The sequence below is a fragment of the Mauremys reevesii genome, linkage group 22 (assembly GCF_016161935.1).
Source record: "Mauremys reevesii isolate NIE-2019 linkage group 22, ASM1616193v1, whole genome shotgun sequence".
NCBI lineage: Eukaryota > Metazoa > Chordata > Testudines > Geoemydidae > Mauremys > Mauremys reevesii.
Genome location: NC_052644.1, coordinates 3,441,461 through 3,467,529, shown reverse-complemented (window position 1 = coordinate 3,467,529; position 26,069 = coordinate 3,441,461). Strand labels below are relative to the sequence as shown.

The window sequence follows — 26,069 nt, the reverse complement described above, 5'->3', positions numbered from 1 at the left end:
TTAACCACTGGAACAGTTTACCAAGGCTTGTGGTGGACTCTCCATCATGGCTGTTTTTCTAAGAGATCTGCTCCAGTTCAAACATGAATTATTTGGGGCAGGTCTCTGGCTTGGGAGGTCAGCCAAGTTGATCTCAGACTATAAGGCCAGAGGGGGGCTATCACTGAACTGCAAACATCAGCAGGACTCCCCTAACTCTCCACTCACAGGAGTAAGCAGCCAGTGCACCTCTAATGAAATCAAGGCGTTACTATCAATTAACACCAGTTTAAGCCAGAGGGGAATCAGAGCTAACAGGCTTCCAACAGATTTCAAACAGGATGGAGTAAGTGAGGCAGAGGATGAGTCCAGGGAAGCCGATCCACAGATGCTGCAGAGAAGGCTCTCCCGTACCCCAGCAGGGAGACTGCACGGAGGGGCAGAGAGGGGAGGCTATGAGCGACGATGCACTGGAGCAGGTCCATGGTGGACTTTATGAACACCCAAGGATGGCAATTTCCCACCGGATCCGACGCCAAAGGGGAGTTGCGGGGTGGGGAGCTCTTTGAGGATGGGAGTGAGGCGGTTGCTTCGTACATGAAGGCAGGCAACAGAGGCCACAGATAGTCAGCAATCGGCCACTACATCAGAGCCAGCCTCACCACATCCCACGCGGGAACGGAGCAGGTTGAACTCTGCCAGCAAACAATACCCAAGTGTATTTATCAACAAGCCCATAAGCTACCCCGAATCCAACTCTTCAGCGCCTACAAATCCACCCAGCTTCCTCATGTGGGCAGGCTCTCCCTCCGTTTGGGGGGAGGCATAGCTCAGTGGTTTGAGCATTGGCCTGCTAAACCCAGGGTTGTGAGTTCAATCCTTGAGGGGGCCACTTAGGGATCTGGGGCAAAAATCTGTCTGGGGATTGGCCCTGCTTTGAGCAGGGGGTTGGACTAGATACCTCCTGAGGTCCCTTCCAACCCTGATATTCTATGATTCCTCTTGGGGGAGACGGCTCAATGCAAATCACCAAATGCATTCCAAGCCCCTTCACACCTAATCCAGAAGTTCAGAGGAAACCCAGAGGCCTAGTTGAATGAGAGCCAAACCGAGACGCCGTGTGACCCTGTACATACAATGCAGCCAGTTTTCATGTGGCTCCGTGAGAATATAAACCAGCAACACTGTGGGTGGAAGACCCAGAGGTTACGCAGAAAGTACTGGGAATCTGGACTCCCAAGACCTAACCCCCTTCTGCCACTGACTCGCGAGTTTCCAAGCTGAAAATGGCGTAACCTTGGGCACGTCACTGCCCCCCCACACACACCTCGTTAAGAGGATGCACACTCCTCTAAGCCAGCAGAGGAGGGGTACGCGCATAATACCAGCACCAGAGCTTTCTGCTGGTGCACATGGAAAATGTGCACCACTGGAAAGCAGGGGTGAGGCAGAGGAAATCGATGCTCCAACCAGACTGGCTTAGTGGGCTCGGGAATAGAATTTGGGCTTCTGCTGGCTGGTATTGGGTTTCTGGACGCCCCATCCCAGCTGAAGGGCAGCCTTTCGTACAGCTGCTGACAAAGCTGCTGAAAGTGGCATGATAGACAAGTGCATGGTTAGGTCTGCGGCCTGGACTGTCAGCACAGGAATACAGCTCTGGCAGACATGTGTGACCCAAAGCAGGAATACAGCAGGGCGCAGGGCGAGAACTAGAAAGGAGGCAGAAAAAGGGAATTTGTAGCGAAGTGTGAGCAGGCGGAGTTCCCACGCTGCTCCGAGCTGAGCGTGCACAGACACCCTGCTCCAAACTCAGCCCCTATAGGGAGTTTGCCTTGATCTTTAACAAAGGCAACCTCCCTAAAGGTCTGCTGTTCCAAGGGTTTTCCCTGCCAGACTCCCACGTTCCTGCCCTTAGTTCCCTCTGTCTCAGAGAGGGACTCACCAACCCACTGATATCCTAGGCCGGAGCTAACAAGACCCCCGGCATCTTCACGAAGTGTTTAGCACCTGACATTAAGGTAACTTGGCAGAAGAACCCTGGCATTCCAAGGCAGGGTCCTAAAACAGGCCATCTCACCGTGTTATACTGGGCTACAGCAAGAGAAAAAAAACACAAAGTCCCCACCTTGCCCTTCCACCACACCCAAAAGTCATACTGTGACCCAAATCCCACAAAGCGTTGTGGGTACAAGGGATTGTGGGACATGGTGGGTCTCACAGGAGAAGTTTCTGGCTAATTTGTTGGTCACAGACTTAAGAAAGTTGCAAATCCCAGCCCTATAAGGGAATATGGCAGCAGCATATCTAGGGATCAGACTGCAGGAACAGAAACAGGAGAGCTGAATTCTAGTGCTAGCTCTGCCACTGACCCACTGCTCGGCCTTGGTCAAGTCACTGGCCCATTACTTGGCAACAAGGGCACACTGCTGACTCATATCCAGCTTCTCATCCACTGTAACCCCCAGGTCCTTTTCTGCAGAACTGCTGCCTAGCCGTTCGGTCCCTAGTCTGTAGTAGTGCAGGGGATTCTTCCTTCGTAAGTGCAGGACTCTGCACTTGTCCTTGTTGAACCTCATCAGATTTCTTTTGGCCCAATCCTCTTTTGGTCCCCAATCCTTTGTGCCTCACCCACCACTGAAATGCAGCCACCCTGGGGTGGGAGAACTGCATAACACCGCCCAAATGTTCGGTCTAAGAGCCATTTCGTGCCTGGCCCATGCCGGAGCTCTGTGACAATATAAATAATACATTAAAAAAACTCTAAGACTCTTCCGAGCCACTGGGGTCAGCACCAAGCCAGAGGGGGGAGCCCCAGCTACTATTACACTCCCACAGGTCGCTCCCTTAAGCACTGATGCTACTTCCTGCAATCCCTAGGGTCAGCTTCCTTGGAGGTCTCCCGTCCCCGTGCTGCGGGCCCAGCAGGCCTTCGCTTAGCACGTGCGATCAGAGCCTGACACAGTCAAACTGGGGAAAAGCAGTGATCTATGGTGGGCTTCCCTGGTCTGCCGTAGCAGACCAGGAGGCTGCAGAGATCTCAGCGGGGGCAGATTCACAGTGCTCCCCAAGTCCACAGAGCCACCAAGATATGGCAGCCATGCCCACCGCTTTCCATGCGGCTCTCCGTTGCCTTGGAAAGAAGCCCAGGGTGCCACGAAAAACGCTCTTCCTGCATGGTAACTGGCAATTTTCTTTGCAAAAATTACAAGATGGAGCAGCCTCTGCAACCCAAAAAGAACAAGGCTATTTCCTCTTCTGTCTGGGACGGGGCTTTATTTTTAGCTCGGTCGGCAGCAGATGAAGGAGGGCAGAGCTTTCATGCCTGCAGCCCACAAACGAAAGCCACCCACAGCCTGGTGCAGGAGAAAGGGGACGGGGTGGAGAGGACCCAACGATGTAAGAGAAACATCGGACTGATCCAAGGGTTTTGCTGAGACCCTTGTCAAGAGACAATTTTAAAGTAAATAGGGATTTGGGGCCTCTGTGAAAGGGCCCTCATTTTCCAGCAGTGTTGAGCACCTGCCTGGTGTTGCTAGGCCAATATATGTTTTAAGTGTAAACTAAACTTCTGGTTGGGCACCCACAAAAACCATTAGCCCCCCACTGACCCGGGCATGTTTTTGCAAACCTGGGCTCCACAGGGGGTGAGGTTTTAACTGGATTTCCAAAGGCGCCTGGAGCGGAAAGACAATGCTCCTGCGGACAGAAAGAGTCCCACAGCTCCCTCCCCTGTGCCACACCCCCGTAGCGAGGTGCTCTGCAATAGATCTATTCCTCTCCTCCCACCCTGCGGGGTCTGCTGCTGAGAGAGGCAGGAGGAGGAGACGGGCTTGGCTGGTGGAGCCCAACACCGCACAGCCACTGCCCACCCTCCCCCCTCAGCGCTCCCGCGGGCTTGTGGGAACGGAGCTCGGTGACACACAGGTCCATGGGTCGCCTGTTGCTTTCCCCTTTCGAATCCCTGTGCCGAGTGGCACCAGCTTCAGTGCTGGTTGAGGGCCCTATTCAGAACTCGTCAGGAGCACCCCGCTGGCACGTATACAGGCCTGCGGCGTAGCCCTAATGAAACGCTCGCACCCAGAGCGGCTGGTACTTGGCGCTAGCCCGACCTGCGTTACTCGTTGGCTGGGGCTGCGTAACAAGCTCCCACTGAGCACCGCTGTCCACGCAGTTACAGAGAAGGGGTAGCCACCGGCTACCTTTTTAGGAGACCGCGGGCCACTTTCCTTGATTTAAGCAGCAGGTTAGCAGGGCAGGAATCACAGACGACCCTCCAGGTCGGGGCTGCTGAACCGGGGACAAAGAGATCATGTTCCAATGCTATTGAGGAGGTGGGATCACTGCTAACCCCAGGGAGGAGGGGCCCCCCTGTAAAGCCGAGAAGGGATTTCAGTGAAAGGCAGGCTCCTGCAACTCCCATTTTCCACCCAGTCCCATTAAATGAAGGGGAGGAGGGAAAGATCTTCGCTTCCGGCACAAAACTAGCTCAGCTCAACCTGTTTGTGTCTCATAATCCCGGCTTTTTCTTCCCCTGTTGCCACAGTAACTCATGCAGGGCAAACACCGGATTCCCATGCTGCTGAGCTCAGCAGATCAGAGCAGGTAGAAGGCTCTGGCGCATATTAGTACCGGTGTGTGTGTGGTGTGGAAGGGGATCAAGTAATTCCCCAGTCCAACCAATTCTCCCTCTACCCGTCTCTGCAATTGATTCCCCTAGGGAGACTGTTTCCTCAACAGGTGAATCCCCTCCCTCCCCTCGGTCACAGCCCTGGCTCCGCAGTTCCCAGTGCTGGCTCAGCCAGTGCTGCAAGCGTCCAGCTGAGCGTGTGTGAAAACACAGGCACCAACTTTCTTCTGCGCTGGTGGGTGCTCCCATGCCTGCCCCGACTCCACCCCTTCCCCAAAGTCCCTGCCCTAACTCCACCCCCCTGCCCCTATTGGACCTGTCCCCAAATCCCCGCCCCAGCCCCGCCTCCTCCCGCAAGCACAACGCGTTCTCCCTTCTCCCCCCGCTTCCTAGGCTTGCCGCGTGAAACAGCTGTTTCGCGGCACAAGCGCTGGGAGGGAGCGGGGAGAAGCAGGACCCGACAGCACACTCAGGGGAGGAGGCGGAGGCGAGTTGGGGCAGACGAGCTGCCAGTGGGTGCAGAGCACCCACCAATTTTTCCCCGTGGGTGCTCCAGCCCCGGAGCACCCATGGAGTCGGCACCTATGTGTGGAAAGAGATCCCGCTTGCCCTTCGGGTTCTGGTTTGCCGGCACAGATTCCGTACGGATCCTCCCCAGCAGGGAGAGGCGCCCGCCCTACCTTAGGTCTCAGCCCGTGACACCCGGGCGAGGGATTATACCAGAGCTCGCTTCACAGTCCGTCTCCACGGGCCTGACCCTGCCATGTGCTGAGCAACCTGCACTCGCGGGGAGGGCAGCGGGAGAGGCGGGCCCTGAAAGCTATTGGAAAGCAGCGACGGTGATGCAAATCCATCAAGCCAGCAGTCCCAGCACTGAGCCCATAGCCAGTCATCCTGACCAAGACTGTCTCATTGTTTCCTCATGCTCCCCAGTCTGTCTCTTGCCTTAGATTGCAAGCTCCTTGGGGCAGGCACTGTCTTTTGGCTCTGTTTGCACAGCGCCGAGGAGGTCTCCTAGGTGTCACAGTAACACAGAAAGCAGCAGCAGGACTCCGCTCGGGTGCTGAACGCAGGCAGTGCAATTCCTGCGCAGCGTCTGTGGCTCACTCGAAGCGCTTGGAGGATTGAGCGGATGGAAGAAGGTTCATTGCTACTCGACCTCACGCAGACACAGAAACCTACGAGCCAGGCTAGAACAAGCTCCCGTTTTCAGCCCTTAGGGTGGAGCCAGCGCTGGGAGGCTGAGAGCTGTTGGAAAAGCCGCTCGAGCAGAAGACTCGCAGAGCGTTTGGAGCAGCTCCACCACAGCATTATTCACTGGACGAGCCGAGGGAACGAGGCTGGCCAGCCCTGCAGGAATGCAAGAACGGCCAGACTGGGTCAGACCAAAGGTCCACCTAGCCCAGTATCCTGTCTGCCGACGGTGGCCAACGCCAGGTGCCCCAGAGGGAATGAACAGAACAGGGAATCATCATCAAGTGATCCATCGGGTACCCAGCATTGGGAGACACCTTGCTACCGCCTGCCCTGAGCGTGAGAGCTCACAGCACTTGGATAGGTTTATAGTGAGATCTTCGCTTCCGCCACAAAACTAGCTCAGCTCAACCTGTTTGTGTCTCATAATCCCTGTTTTTTCTTCCCCTGTTGCCACAGTAACTCATGCAGGGCAAACACCGGTCCCCCTCTGGACAGGCATCCCCTGGGTCAAGTATATGGACAGCAATTCACTCCAGGGTGGCACGCGAGCTCTCTACCAAGAGCCGTTAGCCCACCGGTTGTCATAGCCATTGCAAAGTGTGTACACAAATATTCTAAAAGTTACGTTCTTAGAGCCTTGATGTTAAAGGCTGGTCACCAGGTAGTGAAATGCCTCAGGTTCTGTTCAGGCAGGGGATAGTAGACGCTTCTCTCTCTGGCTAGTCATTGTCTCTCTCACAATGCAAGTCTATTTTCATATTAAGCCACCAGCTAATCTAAACTGCTAAATCCACAAGAGACAGCAGAATCTAGAGAAAGGAACGCAGCAGGACGGTCCCTGGTTTATGAAGGAAGATCAAAGGACTGGTCTGATATATTGGCGGTTGCAAAGAGACCCAACTGAATCCTTCCCCAAAGAGTCAAGCTGAGCATCGCTTGTGTTGTGGAAAAGGGATCACAGCCTGCCTGGCTGGAAAACACTCGGGATCAATACTTCATTAGACAGGAGAGTATCTTGCTAAGTACATCCAGGCCAGGGGTCGGCAACCTTTCAGAAGTGCTGTGCCGAGTCTTCATTTACTCTGATTCACTCTGACTGAAGATTTCGCATGGTGCCAGTAATACATTTTAACCTTTTTAGAAGGTCTCTAAGTCTATAATATAGAACTAAACTATTGTTGTATGTAAAGTAAATAAGGTTTTTAAAATGTTTAAGAAGCTTCATTTAAAAATTAAATTAAAAATGCAGAATCATTTGAATCTCTAGACTTTCTTAAATAAACTTTTACGTGTGGTCACTATAAACCTATCTCTTCATTCATCTGGGCCTAATCTGCAAGGTGCTGAGCATTGTCTGTTCCCATCGACTGTTCCCATCCCAGAAATCGCCTCTGCTGGAGAATAACTGAGCGCTGGGTCCCTGAGTGGCACTGGACTTGGAGCTACCATGTCATATCAAAGTCTCAGTCTCTAACATTCATGCTAGGAAGGAATCTGCCCCCCCCCCCTTTTACAGGTGTGAGGCAAAGGACACACACACACGGCGGGGGGGGCGGGGCAGGGGATGAACTCTCTCTCTCAGCCAGCAGCTGCTCCTCTCAGACACTCTGTCCTCCACGCTGGAGCTGGCTTCCTTTGAGGCGGGACGTTGGCATCTGTTGAGCTCCCTAGTCCTTGCTTCGACTCGGCCATCACACTCCCTGCAATTTGCTGCTGAAGGGAAGGCGCATACAGAGCATAAAAACCAGTCTGGCCGTCTGTAACGATTATATGCAGAGGGCTGTTTAAACAAAGCCAAGAAAAGCATTAAATGACAGGCTTGTCTTTACCAGCAACCTCCCTCATTGCTGGAACTCGGCACTTCTTAACCTGCGTATCTAAAGTGCTTTAAATAGGTGAGTCGATCCACCTCCCCCGTTTTGTTTTTTTTAAGGCCTCCTCCCTGTAATTGAGGCACAGAGTGTTAAGTGACTAGTACAGGGTCACGCAGCAAGTCAGTAGCAGAGCTGGGACTCGACTTCTCTCCCCGACTCCCAGTCCGTCTCTGCACCCACTAGCCAACAATGGCCCCTATCCGCCGGCATTCCCACTCGCCCCCAACTACCCATCCCATCATTAGGGACTGAATTGGTAGCACATCCAGTTCCATACGCCATAGGAAATTCTCTTCCGTGACATTTCAGGCTCTCAATCAGTCTTCTCCAGTGTACCTTTGGGAACTTCTAATTCCCCATGCACAGGTTTGAGATGCGAGACTTCCGTATACTCCTGGAAATCGAGGGATTCAAGATTACAAAGCTTTCTCCATCCCTCCCCCACACACCTCTGAGTCGGAGATGTCGCTATTTCTGGTTCTCAAGCGGGCCTTTAAATTGCTTGCCTCCCGTGCCTTACCCAGTTCAATGGTTTTCCTGTTTTATGAGCAATCATATGCCTGGAGGAGAAGTGCATGAAAACGTGCAGCAGAAGACTAGCGCCTTCGTGCCACTGCCACAGCAGGGAAGCTCTCCCCGCTAAGGACTAATGCTTCATTTAGACATGTTCACCTGGATAGGTTTAGAAAGAATTAATTAGGGTTAGCGTGGAAGCAGCAGCGATCTCCAGATGCTGGGTCTTCTTGACTGAAGCAAACGGACAGGCCACAGTCCAAGTTTAAAGGACAGGATTGACGGACGAGACGAGCACTGGGAAAGGGGAAATGAGTGAGATGCAGGAGGGGGGAAGTGCCGTTTAATACTTGTGTTTCCCTTCACACATCTTTAAACTCGCCATTGAACCAGGAGGACCAGTGGCTCAGGGAAGGGAATACAGAGCCTTTGGCCCTAACAGCTTAAATCCACCCACGTTGGGAACCACTGATGGCCCTCGGTGACTAGCAAGAGGCGATTTGGTGGGGGTCTGTCCTGTTCCTAGTAAGAAGCCCTTCTCCTTCAGGGCTGTCAACATGGCACTTCCTGAAGCTATGAGGGCAGGTGCCTGGGTCCTGTAGGGGTGTTATTCCTGTGTTACAAGTATGAACCCCTAGACAGACCCCAATGATCTGTTAGGGAAAGGAGGGACTATAGTGTTTCTCGACCTGACCTCATTCACCAGAACTCCCCTCGCTCTTGCAGACACCAGACCCCACGTGAAGGTTCACCAGGCCACCTACCTTCTGCGAGCCGTGCTGAATAGCCGTGATGTACACAGGATCCACCAGTGGCTTGGGTCTCTTTGCCGACTCCTCGATGATGCCCTGCCATTGCCTCGGCAGCCCGGTGAACTTCTGCTCTTGTTGGTCATACCCAGTGTGGACCCGGTGCTCGAAGTTTGAGGGAGCAGAGATCTCAACGCGTTTCTTCTTCTTGCTGAACATGGTGACGTTGGCTAAAAGACCTGAGAGGGGAATGAAAAATAAACGTCAAGGAGGAAGGGGAGCATGTACCATCATGGAACGGCCTGAGAATCACGGGAGGGGATGGTCATTTCCACCTCTTTCACATCCTCCGTCAGAACATCACAAAGCATTTGAGTATTAAGCCTCAAGAGGCTATTAAATACTATCCCCAGAGCAGCAAACTGAGACACCCAGAGACCTGAACGGACACGCCCAAGTTTACACAGAGGTCAGTGGCAGACCTGGGACAACAACCCAGATCTCCTGACTCCCACTGCCCCAGTTATGTATGGACAGACTAGACGGAGGAGGAGGGAGTTTGCTTGGGTTTTTATATATAGCCTAAACTGATTTTTAGTGATTGGAAAGGAGTTTGATGGACAGTCCTAAGCACTAAGTTGTTATAACTTGGCCACCAATCAGGTAGAGAATGGATTTAGGTCATTGCCCCACCATATTCTGGGATGGGGTAACTTGTGAGCTCAGTGGTGAAGGCCCATTCAATTCTTAGCCTCTGCTGAGATGGCCAACCAGGGGTGGCCAGTTTGCACCAGCTATAGGGGAGGTTTGAGATGGGGATGCATGTCCACTACGAACCGGATGGAGACTCACCAACTCACTTCACACAGGTCCAAGTGTCCGCAGAGAGCAAACAACTTTTAGTCACTACAGTCCTGGCCTGGATTTGAACTGGTAACTCAGACGCAAAAGGCTCTCACTCGTTCCCAATGCCTGGAGCTAGTCACGCATTCGTTTAAAAAGAGTGAGTGGTGGATTTTTACTCAGTCTCCAATTCTGCTGCTGTGTTTGCAACAATCTAGCTGCCGAACTACCCCACCGCCACATCTCCCAGAACGGATCCATAGGCACATTTCCAGAAATTATTTAGCTCTTTTGGGTGTCCACCTTGAGATACTGCCCGAATTTGAGGGGGCAGGAGCTAAGCGCTGCTGACAAAAATCAGGTTCCTTTAAAGGCGTCCCCTGACTTGGGCACCCAAAAATCAGTCACTTTGGAAAGCGTAAGGCACACAAGTTTCCTTAGATTGTGAGCTCTTTGGGGCAAGCAGTGGCTGTGTTGTGCTTGTCCGAGCACAAGGGAGCAAACAAAACCACCATTGACATGGGAGAGGAGTAAGTTTCCTTGCACAGAGTTCCCCCTGCTAGGCAGAGCTATACACCTGGTTTGCACAAGTGTCTGAGACACTTATGGGATTGGTCCTCATGCTCCTTCCAAGGCTTGGAGGAAATATCTAACTGGGCTCCACTCCGCCTAATAAGTCAGAATATCTGGGACAAGCCAGCTAAAATTCTCCCACGTGGCTCATGGCCTTAGAGACAGTCTCATCTCCCGTCCCTATACACGCCCCCCCTCCACACCCTTACCCAAAAAGGTCAATGTCTCACATGGAGACAGGAAACAAACAGCCAGGACTTCATCTCCACAGCACCTGGTCAGCCAGCTAGAAGAAATGGAGACGAGCCCCACCCACTGAGCCAGCACAGCCATGCTGTGCAGATGGCGTGTGTGCCATGGCAGATGGGAGCAGCAGAGCCCAAGCATGCTCCTGCTTCATGAACGAGACATCTCAGCAGCCTGAAGGGTTCTGCTTTGACGGAGATGCCTGCTGCGTGCACGAGACAGATGATGATGATGATGAATGGGAAATGCCCAGGAGAAATCCAACCCTTCTGTCCTGCCAAAGCTCAGAAAGAGAGAGATTTACGAGACAGAGCAGCACACGTTTCCGATCCCCACGCAGGCAGATAAGGCAGCGTTGTTTGCCAAAGGCAGGATGCCACGAAGCCAATCCTCACCAGAGACAGTCGCATTTCAGGTCTCTCCATTTGCCTGATCCCACAGTCAAGAGGATGCAGCCACATGACAACTGCTACATGTCCAAAGCAACATGGGGCTTTTCAGGGCTCCTGGCCGCTCACTTGTACCCCTGTACCAGCTGATACTGAAGGAACAGTGTGAAATCTCTCACCTTGATCCTGTCCCTGCTACCACTTCCACCTTTGGGATCTCTCATATGCCATTCCTGGTCAGAACAATATTCCCGCCCGTGTGTCCTTCCACCTTCAAACCCTCTCACTTTCCGATGGCCTCACCTCTACAGCCACCTGCTTCTCTTTCTTGTCCTGGGTGCCAGCTTAAAAATCTGATTTTCCGAAGCTTTACGCCAAGCATGTTTCACGTCGTCTTCGTTAGTTTCCCCTCAAAGTCTCTCACTTCCTTCCTATGTCAGCCTAATTTGGAGGCAGATCCTGGAAACCCCCTCTCATGTGTGGTTTTTACAGGCTCCCTCTCTCAGGAGAGGGGCATATCTATTTCTGTTAAGTACCCCCCCCCACACACACACACACTTCTGGCACCAATAAGAACAGCTGTGCAGACATTTAAAGGTCACCTCGTTGCACAGCGACACACTGAACCTCCACCTCAATTGTTCTGCTTTGCTGACATGTCACAGCTCATTCCTTCCTCCTGGGTTGGCTGGTTTGTTTAACCAGTTCTCCACTTAAGGCTCAGCACAGCTCAAGACAATTGCTCTTCCTGTTTCCTCCACGCTGCCCCAAGAGACCACACCAAACCAGTTTGGGTTCAGGAGTGGTTCTAAACAAGTAGGAAGTTTCTGGGAGGCAAATGAGCACAGGCACCATATAGGACAAGGGAGGAACCGATAACTTGTTTTGTCTGGTACACCGAACACACACAGCACGCAAGTGCCCGGGCAGCGATCATTCTCCCCGGCCAGCCGTTGGGGAGAGAGACGTCACCTAACCCAGGAGAGGACGGCTGGCTGGCTGGGTTACTACAGGGCTGGGACAGCACATTTGCGATTCACATGTCCACAATGTCCAGCACTGTTGAGCCTCTAGGTGCTATTGCGACAAAAAAACCCAGCATCTCCTAGGTCTACGCTCTACTCCTGCTGCTTACCATGGCATCTTCCAGGTGGTCTAAATCAGTGGTTCGCAACCTTTCCAGACTGGAGCCCTTCAGGAGTCGGGTTCGGCTCGCGTACCCCAACTTTCACCTCCCTTAAAAACGACTTGCTTACAAAATCAGACGTCGGAACACAAAAAAGTGTCGCAGTCCCACTGTTACTGACAAATAGCCGACTCGCTCATTTTTAACCGCGTCACTAGAACAGATTGGAATATAAATATTGTACTGACGTTTCAGTGTCTAGCCTATAGAGCAGAATAAACAAGTCATTGTCTATGAAATTTTAGCGTGCACTGACTTCACTAGTGCTTTTTATGTAGCCTGTAGTAAAGCCAGGCAAATATCTAGGAGTTGATGTACCCCCAGAAGACCTCTGCCCACCCTCGGGGGTACGTGTACCCCCGGTTGAGAACCACTGATCTAAATAAAGGGAGTGTGCCCTTTTCATGCTGCTATATGAGGTACAAAGGCAGACTGATGGCTTCTTTTTATATCCCCATCCATAATATCTATGATGGTAGTGCCTGACCGGCCCACAATCTTCCCCATTTATCCTCATAACGCCTCCCTTGTGAGGTCGGACAGTGCTATCATCAGATGGGTAACTGAGGCGGAGAGATTTGTCAGCTCGCAGCAAGCTGCCATGTAAATCTGCCCCGTGCTGGCCTGCCGCACATTAAGTGTTCGCGCAAACCCTGCTGCCGGGCACTAGGAGTTTGGTAATGTGCTTCTATCTACCCGCCTTGGAATGAGAGCAGGTCTTCCAAGCTAACAGCCTCCCCAACACATTAGAAATCCAGGTCCCGGCTACCCAAAATTTCAACCCCTTCGCAGGCCAGCTTTAAAGAAGTCACTTCGCCTCTCACTTCTTTGCTTAGCCGTCTGCAGAACAGGGATAATTCTCCTCTAGGCTGGACATCTTAGGAGGCCAAAGTTTGTCCTGTTTGTAAGGAACTTTGAGACCCCCCAGATGGAAAGTGCTAGAGATGGGAGACGTGCTGCCGTCAGAGGATTCTGATGTATGGTCACTGGACCAGCAATTACACCAAGACCGTTCTCATTAGATCTGTCGCCAGTACTAGATGCTATTTGCCTTGAGACTGCACGACTCACGCAGCCCTGAATCAACTGGGAAATAGAACCGAACCCAACGGTAGGAGAAAACAGCCAGGGCAATCCCAGAGAGCTCGCATGCGCACACGCACACACACACACTCGATGTAATCTGAGCACCCAGAAAACTCAAGTCAGCGCTGATACGGCAGGATTCAAAATCTGGCCTGTCTCACCTCATCATTTTCTGCTTAAAAATAAGCATTTTTAATTAATGGGAACCAGCCACCATATGCAGCTCCAGTGTCTAATGTAAAACTAATTAATCTTCCAAAGGAAAAAAAAATCATTTATTTTTACCTAATTAAGCTAGCTCCAGTGAATGGTGCTGGATTGACAGCCCCCGAGAGCGAAGGCCTTTATCTAGAGAGCAGGTACACAGCAAAAGACACCGCAAGCTTCCTCCACCCAACCCTGACCTGAAGGGCCCTCCGCCAGGGGTGACCGGGGAGTTCAGTGTCACCCATCCAACTCAGGGCTCAGCTCCATTGCCAAGTCTGTGCAATGAACACACGTGCGATTGCCGACTAGGGCTTGTTTGCAGGGAGCGTTGACCTTAACTCAGTTTCCGTCCCCATGCAGGTAGCCCTTCACTCACCCATGGTAGTGCTGTTAACTTGGGTTGGCTGGCCCGAGAAGGTGTATAGGCTAGAGCTCGAGTGGGCACAGCCTGCCAGCTAACACAGCCACTCTGCGAGTGCCACTTGATGCTGCTGGTCCTCCAGTGCCTTCCCACTATCTCCACCACGTGCCCAGAACACACACACACACACACAGCGGGCGAATGCGTGGTTCGGCTCAGCTTTCTGCAGCGCTAAGAATCAAGGGATGGATGCGCCCTCAGAAATCCTAGTGCCACATATAAACGCGTGCAGTACCCGTGTGTACACAGCAACTCGGGTGTTATTTCAGAGTGTCGCTGCTCTCACTGCAGCTAAGCTAACTCAAGCCGACTCTGCAGTGAAGAGAGACCCTTAGAAGCCCGTTATGTTCGTTTTCATTTTCATTTCTTAAGGCTACAGATAGCTTAAAAGTAACCTGCAAGGGGAATATAGCTATAGATCAATATCGATATCTATATCGGGCTTGTTACTGGGTTCCATTTGCAATTATACCACCAACCCACCGCACTATCTTGGGCCAGTCACTTCCCCGTTTTCACAGGGAAGCAGAATCCCAAGGCTGCCAGCTCTGGATCTGCACAGAGAAGACCAGTCTTATTCTAGAGCCCTGAGATCTCAAAGGCACAGGATAAATATATTCCCAGTCAAAGTGATCCTGTGTTTTCTTCCTTCATTTACTCTCCGCTTCCAGTATTAAAATAGCTTGTACTTGGGTTGTTATTCTTCCAACAGAATAGCCGGGGCTGGATCCCCGACCTCGAGGCATTTTGCCTCACTTGCTTGCCAGTCGTCCCTGATGTTGGATTAATATTTAAACTTAAACTAGGAAGAAAATAAAACCATTAAAATGAAGTTCTACCAATTAAGATGCAAGGAGAAGAGCACACAGGCAAGCCGCTATGGAACGTGAATTTAAATCTGGCAGTGGCCGAACAGGCAATCTCTTGCTTGTAACGTCGCAGAGCTGTCCTCCTCTCTGGCACTGCTTAGAGTAGAGAGCAGAGAGCATGAGCTCTCCTGCCTGTGGGAGAGAGTCCAGCCGTCCGCTTGCTGAGGACGGAGAGCTGGGAAGAGAGCCCAGGAGCCCAGATGCACAATTTTCTAGTGGTTGGAACAAGAGACTGGAGTCAGCAATTGTGGGTTCTATTTCTTGCTCTGCCGCTATGTGGCTTCAGGTCAGCCACTGCCCCGTTCAGCCTCAGTTTCCCTACTTGTAATTAGCCCAACTCACAACAATGAGGCAGTCGCAAAGCACGTGGATGAAAGGTGCTAGCGAGAAAGGCAAAAGGATTCCTGGGACTTGGGCCACGAGGCACCTTGTATTTCGAGTGAGAACTTAATATCTCAAACATTTTAAAGTGCCAATGTTTAGAAGCTAATCAAGCAATTCAAGAATAATCCCTTTACGGCTTTAAGCATTTTCCAAGAGGAACCAACTTTAGAAAACTGGCTCTTTCCTGCTTGCCCCTTTTCTGGCTTCCAAGCAGCTAAGTAAAAAGGACTAGAAGGAACTAGGATTAGACGCAGGGCCAGAACCCGGTGCAAGGCAGCAGCAGCGCCACACCTCCCATGTGCAGACCGCAGGCTGAGGACAGAGCTGCTCACCGGCAGCAGTTTCTAATCCCATCTACCTCGCAAGACGCACGTGCTGCCTCGGTGCAGGGGACTGCGCTAGACGACCTACTGAGGTCCCTTCCAGTCCTACGTGTCCCTGATTTCTGTAAGCGCTGAGCCAGCTCCTGCTCCAACTGAAACCTGGCCAAGTTAGCCCCCACTTGAGCGGAAAGAGAACTGGGCTTTCCCTGGGCACTTAGGCGCTGTACAATAAGTTAATATTGAAGCCATTAACAGCAGCTCCTGGAAATTACTTCCTTGGCACTCCAGGCTATTGCCCAGCACCCAGTGATGTAGAACGATGAGGCTGGATTTTCGCCCCCGAAGGCAGTATGTCAGTTTCCGGTCAGTCAGACTGACGTCAGTCACAATCCGACATTCCAGAAGCCTAAAACCCACCCCCCTCTGGGAAGTCCTGCAAACCCAGCCCATAGGGCAGGGGCGGCCAACCTGAGCCTGAGAAGGAGCCAGAATTTACCAATGTACATTGCCAAAGAGCCACAGTAAGACATCAGCTGCCCCATCCCGCCCCCAGTGCCTCCCACCCACCTGCAGGGGCAGCTTCAGGCACCAGCGCAGCAAGCGCGTGCCCGGGGTGGCAAGCTGTGGGGGGCTGCCTGCCGGTCACTGTGAGGGCGGCAGTCAGGCAGCCTTCGGCGACTTGCCTGCGGGAGGTCCGCCAGGCTCTGGGGGGAAGGGGTGAGGAGCGAGGGCAAGGCAGGCTCAGGGGAGGGGGCTGGAAGGGGTGCAGTGGGGGCAGGGCTTGTGGCAGAGCCAGGGGTTGAGCACCCCCTGGCACACTGTAAAGTTGGCACCTGTAGCTCCAGCCCCAGAGTCGGCGCCTGTACAAGGATATGGCTCCGGAGCCGGCCACCCCTGCCATAGGATATCAGCTAGGAGCATAAGGGACCAATTCTACAGGTCGGGGGTGGGGAATCGTCTCCATGGCCTACTCAATCCTCAGCTCTAACGAGGGCTGACAATGGGACATCGTTAGCGTCAACCGTGGGCATTGTTCATGATACGGATACCTGTCTGATGGGAACTGGTCCGAGCCTCAGCAGCTCATTTCACATAGGCCACCACCAGAGAGCTCCCCACTGTTTCAGTCCTGATCTGGATTGGAACCAGTGGCCTAGAGATGAAAGGCTCTATGGGTATGTCTACACTGCATTATGGACCCACATCTGTGGGACCAAGGCACGGGGACTTGGTATTTTTAAGCCCGTTCTCAAGCATCCACACTGCGTTGTAAACCTGGGTTTATAATTGCTGGAGCCAGGTCTTACAACAGGGCTAACGTGTCGCTACTGAACCACACAGTCCTTCTGCGGCTTGAGCCGCGTCCACACTGCAAAACGATAGGGTTTGACCCAGAGTCTCAGCAGGACTTGTGCTTAGACCCCATCCTCCCTGGATGGGGCCTGGGACCCGAGTGCTCGCTGACCCAAGGCAGACGGATGTGTGTGTGTGGACAATATGGGGGTGGGGCTCAAACCTGAGTCTGAGCCCAGGTTTCAGCTGCACCGTAGCACAACTGGGAAATTGAGCTGGATATCCGCTGCAAAGGCACATGCTCTGAATGCGGAAGGATGCTGGCAGCACGTTCTGTTACAACCTGGCTCCTAGAGGGGCAGGGTCAATAAGGTGCTCGGTACAAGCGTTCACAAAAGCATTACGTTTAAAAGCCTTCTTCCCACAGCTCTCATCCCGGCTGCTTAGAGAACAGAGAAGATCTCGGCCACACATAGACAGGAGCAGGAATCCCTCCGTTACTAGTCATGGGAGTTCACCCAAGACCAAGGTGAAGTCTGGGAACGCTGGTGTTCAGGACACTCGCTTCTCATTAAAGGGACGGGGAGGAGAACGTAATTGTGAGTTTTAGGAGAGGAGTCTCCCAATGTCACGAGAAAACGTGTCCCAGATTGAAAAAGCAGAAAAGGGTCTTCAGCACTGGATACTCAGAGTGCATCCGCCCCATCTAATCTTTGGCAAACACAACCCACTTCTCCCTCCAGGCTGTACCAGGCAGATGGTCTGCAGTATGCGTGAACCATCAGACCGTGACACTAACGTGGTCAGAAAGCAACAGCCTCCTGAGCCCAGATGGAGCATACGGAATCTCCTCTGCCCTGTCCTGTTCGACCTTCCAGCCCTGGCAGAAGAGCAAGAGAAGGATTAGACACTGAGGAACTTTCCCAAAAGGATATGCTGCATGTTGCTCCTTCAGCATAGTCTGTGTATTTTAATGCTTCTAAAAGAGAATCCACCAGAGCCCCAGCTGCCTTCTCCCCACTCTCTAGAACTACCCACTAAAACACACCAAGACTTGACCCTCAAGAAACCTCTTAAATCAACTGGGAGTCATGGAGAGCCACCAGGAATAAATGACAGACCAGGACCCCACATTGCAACATATGCCAAGTAACACGACTGCCACAGGAAACAGCCACCCTGCGACGGCTCTGAGGCACTGCAACTCAGTCCCAACCAATACCGACCCCCCCAAATGGCTACTGACACGTACAGGGGTTCCCTACAACAAGCTATTCCCTCCTGTGGCTGCGGCTGTTTCCACATCACTAGACCATTTGCTCAGTGCTCCTCGTGCTGAGCTTGGGTGGTGGGGCCACTCCACCTGGGACCCTGGGGAGAGCGGAGAAGATGAGTGGACTCTGCAGTAGCTACAGGCACTGGAGGAGCAATGCCGTATAAAGAAAGGAGATAGACTTCTGGATTAAAACCAGAGCATGGCATTGCTCCTTTGTGACAGGAACAACTTCAGGCAGCATTGCCTAATGTTTTCACAGCCCGGGTCCAAGCGTGCCAAGATCTGGTGACATTTCGACACCTGTCCTCTTTAACGCTCAAACTGGCACAGGGAGCAGCATCCAGCCGAACTGTGTTCGTGGCTCTCTGGAGTCGATAGTTGATGAGAAAAAGGCCAAACAGATTTAAAACTAGATCGGTCATAAATATACCACAATGTCTAGAACAGCAAAACGTCCCTGTACCTCACCGCCACTGAGCAAATTAAACTTTCCCTACAAAAACAGGGGTATCCACCACCTGGGATCTCCCAGAGTAGAGATGCTTTAAGATATTACATACTTCGTGTCCTGTATGTGTCACCTGCTTGCAAACTTGACAAGAAACTGTCAGCGAAAAAAATTACAGCCCACGTTTTCAAACTTCTGCTCCTTAAATAAAAATAAGTTTAGGTGCCTAAATAAATAAATATTTAGGTGTCTAAATAAAAGGACAGTAAAAGCTTTTTTATGAGGCATGTGGGGGGAATGGGGGGTGCCGGTAAGTGAAAAATTACGATTAACTAAGAGGAAGGAGATCCTGGGCATGAAGGATGGCAGCGGAGCCAAACATTTAACCAGTACAATTTTAATAGTTTAAACGTTACTTACAACCCTAGCCCTAGTTACTGAAGGATCCTCTATGACTACAGCCTCCGGTGGCAGGTCCATTCCTCTCCCGCAGTGAAACCACAGTAGAACCTCAGAGTTACAAACTGACTAGTCAACCACACACCTCATTTGGAACTGGAAGTACACAGACAGCAGCGGAGACAAACACACACACACACACACCCCCAAAAGCAGCAAATCCAGTACACTTCTGTGTTAAAGATTAACTATTAAAAAATAAAGGGGAAACAGCATTTTTCTTCTGCACAGTAAAATTTCAAAGCTGCATTAAGTCAATGTTAGTTGCAAACTTTAGAAAGAACCGTAACGTTTTGTTCAGAGTTAAGAACAACCTCCATTCCTGAGGTGTTCGTAATTCTGAGGTTCTACTGTCTTGACTAGTGGAGGACGGCTGCTACAGGCAGCAGACAGAAGCTTCACAGAGTCTGGCTTATGGAACTCACCCCTTGAGGAGAGGAGACCACTGGCTTCGCAGTACTCAGAACTCAATGCAGAAATCATCCCCTCTTTGGGTTGCCTTCCCCCCCAAAGTTCTACAAACTTACATGCTACTCACGAACCCGTGCAAACATTCCTTTGATCGTCCATGTCTACCTTTGCTGGCAGGGGAGGACCAGCAAGGGACACAACTTCTGAGGGACACTCATACTACACAGATATGGACAGTAGGTAAGAAAGGCTTCAGCGGTAGAACTTACTTCTACTGTGGTAGTGCCCTAGGAATCCCGATCATGGCCCAGGATCTGACTGTGCTAGGTAACGTACAGAGAGACCAAAATGTAATCTTTATAGGGCTGGGAGAGTCAATCTACCGATAAGACAAGAGATAACAGGTGGTAGACAAACAGAGGCGCACAAGGAAACTATGAGACGGTATCGGTCACAGCACACCAGGTTCCTCTCCTGCCAAGCTGTTCGTAGGCATGACGGCAAAGGAGGACATGGGGGTAGCTTTGCAGATGTTTATGGGGCGCTCCTCCACATGGGGACAACTAAAGCAACCAAGAACCCAATCCTCCTATGAGCAGTCGTTAGACAAAATGGTCCCAATGGCTTCCAGGCTCGCATGTTTGTAGGATTAGCTCTCAAAGTTTTCCAAATCCCAGTCAACTGATAAGAATAAGTATCTGTTTCAGTCACGTATATGCTGCTCCACCACTAGCGGACTGAATCAGTGATGGATCTGACTGATGTACACGTCTTCGCATGCTGTGGGATCACGGAGATGCTGCTAAAAAAGGGAAAGCCCACGTGGTAATGACCCAAACCGCACCACAAAACGAGATTCCTCCCAAAGGGGGCTATGATATTTATATGGTGCCTGTGGTGAGAATCAGGCGTACAAATTTATCTTAAATTGTGAGCTCAACGGTGAGAAAGTTTATGAAGTGTCACACTGACCTCTAACAATACGTGTTGATGAGAAAAATCTACAAAAAAGAGGGGGGGAGGGGGAAGCTAGGTTAGTCGAAACAAAAAGGCCTACAGATATAAATCAAGGACTCTGTTAAAGTTGTGCCTGTCAAATAAGAGGGGGTGAGACCAGAAGTCAATGAATGAAAATCGATGTGTCAGAAACTCAGCCTAGTGGGTGAGCGAAATAATGAGGGGAAGGGCTAGTCCACCCATCGTTCCCTTTTGGGTTCTGAAAGGGAACAGACTTTGGGGGAAGTTAACAGAGATGGATGGGCAGAGACGCTACCAGGATGCTGGCTGACGGAAAGAAAAGAGAAGAGGAAGAAGAGAGCTTCACCATCACCCTCCCACCCACCTCCTAGGACCATGGACCTTCTTCATCCTGATCCTGAGAGATGCCCTGACTAGACTGGGCCAGAGAGAGGGAGCCAGATGTCAGTGCTGCCTCTGGGCTAAATCCTGACCATCACCTGGGATGTAAGACTGGCACATCTCCCCACACCCCCTTCCCTGGTGCGTTTCTTTTCCTTCTTTGCTGTATTTCTTCTCTACCCTATCCCTATCCTTTTGCCTTCTGTCTAGTATGTGGCTTAGCCGGCCAAGACTATAGATTCTGCAAAAACAGCTGTTCCCCAGTCCGACGATGGCAGCAGCTTGCCAGGTCTCAGAATGGCTGATCAGACCATATGCTGGGCCTATTCCTCCTCCAGCAGCGAGGTTGCAAGTGAGAGTCAGAACCAGAGACAGAAGCTGCATTTTCGATCTTTGCTGTTCTTTTCTTTCCCCTGGTGGGTGATGGTCTTGTTTTGCCTTCTAGGAAACAGGAAGAGATGAACAGCCACAGCTCCAGCCCATCTCAACGAAATGTCTTCCCTTTCCCCACAAAGACAGTTATTACCATGTGTAAAACCATCTAAGAGACAGTAAAATGGGGGGTGGAGGGGTCTTTCTAAAAAAAAAAATTCTCTCTGGGTAGACAGAAAGGGACATGACGTTGTTAAAATAAAAGCCTTATTTAGTACTTTACATTTCAAATGCTGTATCTGTTTTTCAAGGTTCAAACGGATTTCTAATGGCATTTGCACCATGGTACTCAACAGGCAGGGGTCTCTGTCTAGCACACCCTGAACCTTGTTTAGAACGGTTTAATGTTGGACAGTTACAGGCCTTTGACGCTTCGGGCACACATACTGCACCCAAAAACTGCGATACTCAGCCTGAGGCTCGGGAGCCGCAAATGACTCTTTGCAGCATGTATTAAAACACTGAGATTCAATTAACAACCAACCAATCCAAGTTACTGGCCAATCCGGATGCCTTTACTATGTTCTTAACCAATTATGGAATAGTTGGTCAGTCATTTTGCTGTGAGGTTATTATACACACATGCGCAGTATGTATGTATATAGATTGTTTCATTTACTATCAGTTCACACTACGGTGACTCTTTCTTGGCTCCTGGACCACTGAAGTCTGAGTCTCACTGACCTGAAGTAACGCAACGGGCCTTTCATCGGAAAGGATGCCGAAGTGGCTTTGCAAGCTATACGCACACTGCAAGGCGCCTGCCATTGAGCAAGGAAGGCACATGACACACCGCATGCACGGAGGGAAGGTTTATGCCACAAGTAGAAGGGAAAACTTCTGCTCGCACGAGGGGTGCTGCCGCCATGGGATCTTTCATGTTCACTCCCGATGCTTGGGCGTGATTTGTTCAAGAGACAACTCCTCCCACCCCTCCGGCGCGAAAGATTAATCCAAACGGGAACAGGTGCGGAGACTGACGACTAGGATGATATGGGGAATGAACAGCCTAAAAGAGCTAGGCTGGATCCCCTAGCAAAATGAAGGCTGGGAGTGGATCAGATGGCTCTCTACGAATACACTGGGGGTGTGGGGGAGGTAAACACCAGGGAGAGAGAAGAGCTATTGAAGCTACAGGACGACGTTGGCACAAGAAGAAACGGGGATAAACTATTCAGGGATCAGTGGAGGCTGGAGAAGGTGGTTTGTAGCCATCAGAGGAGGGAGGTTCTGGAATAACCTTGCAACAGTTGCAGTGGAGGCAAACCACCAAACTTGTTCTAAGCTGGCGCTTGGTATGTTTACGAATGGGATGATCTCACAGAGTTGCCTGTGATAGCAGGGACTGGACTTGAGGACGCAGGCGGTCCCCTTCCAGCCCTATGTCCCTTTACTCCCTTCCTGGGCCTCAGTTTATCTGCCTCCGAAAGAAGAAAGGGGCTGAGCTGGGTCAGAACCGCGGTGCCAGGGAGCCCAGGGGTTCCAGCTGTGAGCCGTACAGCCTGATCCCCTTCCTTCTGAGTGAAGTACAAAGCACTTGTACTTGGGTGTAGTTTTGTTAATTCCCCTTTACGTGGGGGGGAGGCACCGTTTTTAAAACAGAGCGTCAGGTTTCCAGATCAGTGTTCTGGGTTGGGGTTTTAAAATACAGATTCAGATCAGGAATCTGACACTGGAGGGTCTGTTGTTACCATTTCAGTAACTCCACTATGCAAAGTTCAAAGCAGACTCAAGAGGGTTTTACGGCGAGCTTAGAGCTGTGCTCTGGATTGGCATTACACAGGAAATCTGGCCATGGCGTGGACGCAAATGGTTTTTGGTTGTTTTTTTTTGGTATAAACAAAGCCAGGCAACAATGAAAGTCTGTTTACATCATTAAGCATCTGTGTCCTCTAAAAATCAAAGATACAGCTTTGGTCCTGCCCGGTTGCAGTTCAAAGTGCTGGCAAATCGCGGCTGAAACAAAAATCTTCCAGAAACTGGCACAGAGAAGATGAAGGGTTTGTCCATCCAAGATGATTCTGACAAGCACCATCCTCTTCCTTCCTTTGGACCAGACAAGTTATATCTGGAGGAACGGAAATCCAACCCGATGAGCTATAGTACACTCTGGAGCAAAGACGAAAGTGAGCACACGAGAGAGATCTTCTTGGCCATTGATAATGTGACTGAGGGGATGAATTTCAACTCTGTTTTCCAAACTCTCATTTGTTAAAAGTATCAACTGTGGCCCCAACCCTACACAAGATAAAAATCATGATCCATGCATGCCTAGAGGAGTTAATCCAACAAATGGACAAATAAACCCTCGGTATAACAATATGTTTCTCTGTCTGAAAGGCGACTCTTCTAGCAGCTGGTAAATGCGCAGCCCTTGTAATCCAATGTTCCCTACAGCAGCTACCTTGGTCAGACAAGAAAATATCTGGTCATCGACACAAACCTGAGCTTCAACTCCTAGCTACTCCCTCTGCTCACAATTATAGACTCATCGACTTTAAGGTCAGAAGGGACCATTATGATCATCTAGTCTGACCTCCTGCACAATGCAGGCCACACAATCTCACCCATCCACTTCTATAACAAACCCCTAACCTATGTCTGAGTTATTGAAGTCCTCAAATTGTGGTTTGAAGACCTCAAGCTGCAGAGAATCCTCCAGCGAGTGACCCGTGCCCCATGTTGCAGAGGAAGGCGAAAAACCTCCAGGGCCTCTGCCAATCTGCCCTGGAGGAAAATTCCATCCCGACCCCAAATATGGCGATCAGCTAAACCCTGAGCATGTGGACAAGACTCACCAGCCAGCAGCCAGGAAAGAATTCTCTGTAGTAACTCAGATCCCACCCCATCTAACATCCCATCACAGACCACTGGGCATACTTACCTGCTGACAATCAAAGATCAGTTGCCAAATTAATTGCCAAAATTAGGCTATCCCATCATACCATCCCCTCCATAAACTTATCAAGCTTAGTCTTATAGGCAGCGCTGGTGGCCTTGTAGTCACTTGCTCATCTTCAAGCCAATATGGACCATCCAGTGAATGCATAGTAAGGACACTAACCAAACAAACACCCCACCCCACCCCCGGGTCAGAAGAGGAACTAGGGTGACCAGACAGCAAATGTGAAAAATTGGGACGGGGAGGGGGGAAGGTAATAGGAGCCTATATAAGAAAAAGACCCAAAAATCAGGATTGTCCCTGAAAAATCAGGACATCTGGTCACCTTGAGAGGAACGGAGGGAAGTTAATAAACTACAGAACAGGTGACAACCCATCAGCTGGCTCATCCTAGCCAATTCCATAATACAAAAGTTATTAAATGCAACTGGTTGGTGCAGTCATCTGGCTGGCTCCTCTGGTGTAGGCGAGTGTATGCAGCAACCCCTTTACCAAGTCTCTCAGAGACACCGAGATGTAGGTGCTTGTCAAAGCAATCTATTTCAATCAAAAAATCCTCAGATTCAATTGCGCACATTTCTAAGAGGCAAGTTAAGTCCGCAGCATGAACAAACAGGCTAGTAAGAATTTCCACTTTTGAACAAAAAGCTAACTCAAAAAACAGATGTGGGTCAAAGTTTGTAATGGGGGGGAGGGGGAAAGCAAGAGGAAATCTACACCTTCTTAGGAAAAATCCAGAGCCACATTCATCCCTGGTGTAACTCTTGACACTGGTGAATTATCAGCTGAATGCATTAACCTGACAAAGAAAAACATCTGCAAATATCCTGGCTTCCTCAAAGCAGCAGTGGGTGGGCAGAGTGGTCTTAGTTAGCTGACAGAGGTCAGGGGGGTTAACAGTGAACATAAAGCAGATTCGCAATCATGAGGCACCAGGAGTATGTACGGATCTGCATCTGCAACACACAGAAACATGGTTAAACTTTCTGGTCAAGCAGCAGAACTGCATAAGGACTCAAGCTTCTCCTCCTTCTGACCTGACGGACAGTTTAGGCCTCTAGCATGCAAACTTTACTCCTGCAGGTAATGCCACTAACTCCAGAGGGAATATTGGGGGGTGGGAAGGAGCAGGGGGATGGACAAGACAAGGAGAAAAATGGGATCCCCAGGTGGTTTTCCATCCAAATACCAGCCAGGCCCGGGACCGGATCAGGTCCTTAAAGCTTTTAGACTGAATTTAGTGGTGGTGAAAAAGAGGCGAGATAGAGACTTCTGGAAACTGAGGCCACATCTACGCTATGGGGACTCTAAGGTAGACTCTTCCTACAGGGATAGAAAGGTTTTTTTTTCAGTTGCAACAGTTAATCCAGCTCTCTGAGCGGCAGTAGCTGGGTTGACCTAAGAATTCTTCCATTGACCCAGCTGTATGTACACTGGGGGGTTAGGTCATCTTAACTACGGCGTTCAGGAGGGTGAATCTCTCACTGTTGTTATTATAGGTCGCTAGGTGGATCTAAATTTTAAGCACAGACCAGGCCTAAGGATGGAATTTTCAAAAGCCCGTAGGGGGTTAGGCAGCTGAATCTGCAGTTGACAAATCCCAGTCTAGTCTAATATTATTGTGTATTATTTGTGTTAATGTAGCACCTAGGCACCCAGGCATGGATTGGGAACTCGGTGCACTAGACGGCACAGAAAGTCCTTCTAATCCACACAACAGGTATAAGCCAGGCAGCAGCACAGCAAACCTCCCCTCTGGCCAAGAGCCTCACCCATGACCTGGAAGGACAAATGGTGACCGAGTATTTCCATCCCCATGACCCTGCCAAGAATGATGTTGGCACCTGTCCACGAGGAACTACACTGAGTGCTGCCAGCTCCCATAAACCATTGAGCAATCAGGTTGTTTGGGTCACTAGCGACCTGTTCTGGATTTGTAGGTCACCAAATCAAAAAGTTCTTTACCCATTACCTGTCCCCCCAGCTAGCCAGACCCCTCATCAAGCCAGAAATAGCAGCAATC

At 50.8% G+C, this 26,069-nt stretch overlaps 1 protein-coding gene across 4 annotated transcripts in view; it reads right to left on the bottom strand.

Moving 5' to 3' along the window:
- PAK4 (p21 (RAC1) activated kinase 4) overlaps positions 1-26,069 on the bottom strand; it is a 99,993-nt gene that overhangs the window by 19,869 nt on the left and 54,055 nt on the right. For all 4 annotated transcript variants that reach the window (XM_039510719.1, XM_039510718.1, XM_039510716.1 and 1 more), the window contains exon 2: positions 8,955-9,178. In XM_039510719.1, coding sequence (XP_039366653.1) covers positions 8,955-9,158 — 204 coding nt within the window. In that variant the 5' untranslated portion in view covers positions 9,159-9,178. The remainder of the gene's footprint in view (positions 1-8,954; positions 9,179-26,069) is intronic.